The sequence below is a fragment of the Limulus polyphemus genome, unplaced genomic scaffold, assembly GCF_000517525.1.
Source record: "Limulus polyphemus unplaced genomic scaffold, Limulus_polyphemus-2.1.2 Scaffold599, whole genome shotgun sequence".
NCBI classification, from domain to species: domain Eukaryota; kingdom Metazoa; phylum Arthropoda; class Merostomata; order Xiphosura; family Limulidae; genus Limulus; species Limulus polyphemus.
The window spans coordinates 413,772-418,080 of record NW_013666209.1 but is presented as its reverse complement, the minus strand read 5'-3'; the positions used below and the strand labels follow the sequence as shown (position 1 = coordinate 418,080).

General features: G+C 29.8%; 1 protein-coding gene across 1 annotated transcript in view; it reads right to left on the bottom strand.

The window, feature by feature from the left end:
* The window catches only part of LOC106459383 (nucleoplasmin-like protein ANO39), a 16,884-nt gene that overhangs the window by 982 nt on the left and 11,593 nt on the right, over positions 1 to 4,309 (bottom strand). Inside the window, exon 5 of the mRNA XM_022385852.1 lies at positions 575 to 695. Coding sequence (XP_022241560.1) covers positions 575 to 695 — 121 coding nt within the window. The remainder of the gene's footprint in view (positions 1 to 574; positions 696 to 4,309) is intronic.

Below are 4,309 nucleotides of genomic sequence, written 5' to 3'. Positions count from 1 at the left end.
ATAGTCCTAAAATACATAAAATTACTCATACTGAAATTAAAGACCTGAAATAAAAAAATTAACAGCTTATTTAGTTGTGCAACATTAAGAAAAAATACCACAAAATATTAAAAACAAACACTATTGTCTAATTTTACAATATTTTAATTGAGAACTAGCCTTCATAATTAAGAATTTCAGGTTTTATTATTGCTTTCCCAAAATATGTTTCCTCAAAGTGAAATTATGAATGTAATGCAAGTCTTTATAATTAGTAGTATGACTAGTATATAATGCTTTTGTACCATCAGAAGGGGAAGGTGGAATTGCCTTAGACTTCTGTAGTTCATCATCCTTACCATTACAATGCGAGAGAACTGTAGACCTCTATATATTTGCAGCAAGTGCACTTGGCAACTTAAATAAGCTGACAAGTTTGTTTGACATTGACTTTGCTTTATGTAAATAAACCTACCTTTGACACTAGATAAATAACTTAGAATACATTGATTTTATTTACATTTTTCTGCCCTAAATTCATTGTTTCATTAATTTTCACATCTTCACTAGCTGAATAAATTTAAAAAAGATAAACCTTTTTTGGTAATCCAATAGCTTTTTTTCCTTTCTTTTTTTGCCTGTTAATTCAGGTGATACTTCTTCTTCCTCTGCTTCTTCATCTCCATCTTCACTTATAATTTCATCTTCAAGATATTCTAATTGATCAAAAAAGTAGGTATTATAATCATGAACTGTATAAATTTGTGCTCACGTAACTAATCAATCCATAAATAACCTCCTGGCTATATGTCCATTCCAGGTTGATTCTTTTTCCAAACAGGACTTCCTTTTAGGAAAGTAACTAAAAGGCAATCAAAAATGAAAAACATACCAAAGTATCTTCAACACATGAAAAGTTTAACTAGAAACTGATTTCAAACTAAAATTATAACTATAAATTTTACACAAACAAAATATTGTTTACACAATATATATTTTTAAGATTTAAAAGGCAAATGTTTTTGTTTGACAACTGCTTTTAGCAGTATTTATATAATATTTTTAAACTAATTCATAATGATGGACTTGCTTAAAGTTTTTCAGTTAAAGAGAAAAACTGAAGAAGTAAATTTTTCTGTTTTCCCCAAAAATTCAAGTGTCCATTTGAGGTTTTAATGAACTACTGATGTTTCATGTACAAATGTATTTATTCACAGATGGCTAATATTGGTTTCTGATTAAAATGGTGATACTAGCAAATAAAAGTACAGTTAATGCACATATTTATGATTCTATTAAAATCAGTAATTTCACTGTTTTACATAAAAACTATTAATTGTTTATTGCATAATGGCATTTTTGAGTAAAATATTCCTTATTTCACAAAATGATTTCTCAGCTACTTACTATTACATACAGGTTTGTGTCAAAACACACTACAGTAGTGAACCTATAAATGATTAGCGATGATAGGCCTTTTAGCTTTCAATGTTGTTCTCCCACCAAGCAAAGCATCAAACCAAACTACATATGAATAGATATTTACATACTGATTGTACTAAAGTTTTAATTCATTTAATTAACAGCATCACAACATCACACACATTACATAACCAGTTTACAATTAACAAAAATTATTTTACCAAAAAAGAAGTTTAGATCTGGGGATGGAAAGCTTATACTTGTTACCTTTAATATTCAAGTTCACATTCCTAATTATCATTCCACCATTCATATAAACAATTAATTAACCCTGTAACCATTAAATACCCAAATTAAGTCAATTAGTTCAGATTTAACACTCACATTGTAGCTCATTTTTTAAACCAGATATAATACATAAAAAATCAGTAGTAATGAAGCCCATGGACTAGGTACTGGAGGAGGTACCAGCAGGAGAAAGAAAACAGGAAAACTGAGATCTAAAACACCGAGCTGGTAAATGAAACATGCACAGAAAGTGAACCAAAAAACTCCAAGTCTTGCATAATGTTAAGTTACTGCAATATCAGGGGAATCCAGGGAAGAAAATACTGCCTTGAGAAGCTCTGAATTTTATGATATACTCCTTGAAAAAACTCATCTTCATCATGGATCTAGTTCACCTTGACAGTATAACCAGATGTTGGGTGCTAACCTTTGCTGACAACACTTTAGTGTACATAGCAAAGGCTCTAGTAAAGCTAAAATCAAAAGCAAGATGCAATCACCCCTCATAGGGTGAGCAACTGGGTGCAATGACACAGAGATGTTCATAAATCTTATCAAAGCCACAGCTGATGAGGACAAACTTTGTGGGCATTGAAGTGCCTGGAAAATACCTTTAATCCTCTCACCATGGACATCCTTTACTGAGCATGTCACAAGGTTTTCAGTGACTTACATTCAAAAACTTAATTAAACTACTTTTTGTTTATGTTATACCAATTAGTATATTATAAAATCTTATCTAATAATCCATATTTTAATAGCATACAAGTTTTAATTTCTTAATTTTATAAAATAATATTTTTTTTAAATCCTAAACTTCCCCTTATGTGACATTTTCTCTGGGCATATCCTCTTTTCTATTTTATCCACCACCCCTCCAATAAATACAAAATTCAATGTAAATTACTCACTATAAAAACATCATTGCTCAGACAAACCATAATTTTTATAGCCTTCAATCTTGTTTGGTTATAGAGCCATCAAATACAAAATCATACCCATCTTGCTACACCCACCTGTCACATTCTCACTTTCAGTTGTCTTATATTTAATACAATATCAATTATAACAAATAGAAAGCCAAGGTTTACATCTATCAAATGCTTTATTAAATTACATTGTTTTCTGTTTAGAGAAATGTCAAATTCTCTTTTAGTACAACTTTCCTTCTCATGGGAAGCACGTCAACTAGCTTGGATGAATTTTTAACAGCTTTTCTAGCAAAGTTAGAAAGCCAGAAAAACTGTGATAGTTATGGGACATTGTCTGCTTTTTGCATATTATTATTATTATTATCATATGTTCTTTGGTGCATTGTTCAATTAAATTAAAATTATTAAGTGCACTACTACCATTAGTATAAAAAGTAGTGTTAAGTGACATCAACAGTTGACAAAAAGAAAAAAAGAAGGCCCAGGTAAGTACTTTATTTCTTGTTTCTCATGTGTATTCTTTATTTTTCTAAAAGTATCAAAAATGTAAAAATAGGAAACTTTTTTTGGGTTAATTAAGGCTAGATTAGGTAAAATAAGCAATATAATAAAAACTTTTTTCACAAGGCATGCATACAAGCAGTTCATGGGTAATGTACTTCAATAGCGTAACAAGCCCCACATTCCCCAAGTGATTTACAGCTTATAATGGCAAGAAGAACAGTCAGACACAGTTCAAAGGGCAATTAAACAATAAAATTTATGTGTAATTAAATGTATACTGTTATGAGTTTAGAGCTACTTAGAATAAACAAATAGTTTCATGTTACAATTTGAAGTCATTCCAGAAAGAAAAAAAGGGTAATTTAGATTTATTTCAATTTTTTTTCAGTGGTTACAAGGTTGGTCAATTTGACAAACCTTGTATAAAGTTAGGGTAGAGAAAATAACAGGTAAAATAGTTCTACTGAAAACAAACATTTGAAATATATTTAACCCTATTGGTACGATACCCTTTACTGCACATGACACAAGGTTTTAGTGTCTCACATTCAAAATTTTATTAAACTACTTTTTGTTTATGTTATACGAATTAGAATAGCATAAAATCTTAGCTAATAATCCATATTTTAATAGTATACAAGTTTTAAGTTCTTAATTCTAAAAGGAAATATATAAAAAAAAATCCTGAATTTTCACTAGTGTAACACATGACAAATTTTGTCTTAGTATGTCATCATCCATATTTTATCCACCACCCCTCGAAAAATGCTCTCTATAAAATCATTATTGTTCAAACAGACCATAATTTTTATGGCCTTCAATTTTATTTTGTTACAGAGCTATTAAAAAGAAAATGAGACCCCTCCTGCCACATCCTCTCTTTCACAATTGGGTGATAGTTCTCTCTTAAGTTTCATTATATATTATTTATAACCAATAGAAAGTCAAAGTTTTCATCTATCAAATGGCATATTGTATAACATTGTGTTTTCAACAGATAAACATCAATGTCACTGAGTAGCAACATCGTTCCCGTGGAAAAGTTAACAACTAGCTTGGATGAATTTCTAATGGCTCTTGTTGCATAGTTAGAAAGCCAGGAAACTTTTTAGAAGTAAGTGAATTTGTCTATTTTTTGCATGTTATTAGTCTATATTCTTTGGTGTGTGTGTGTGTGTGTGTGT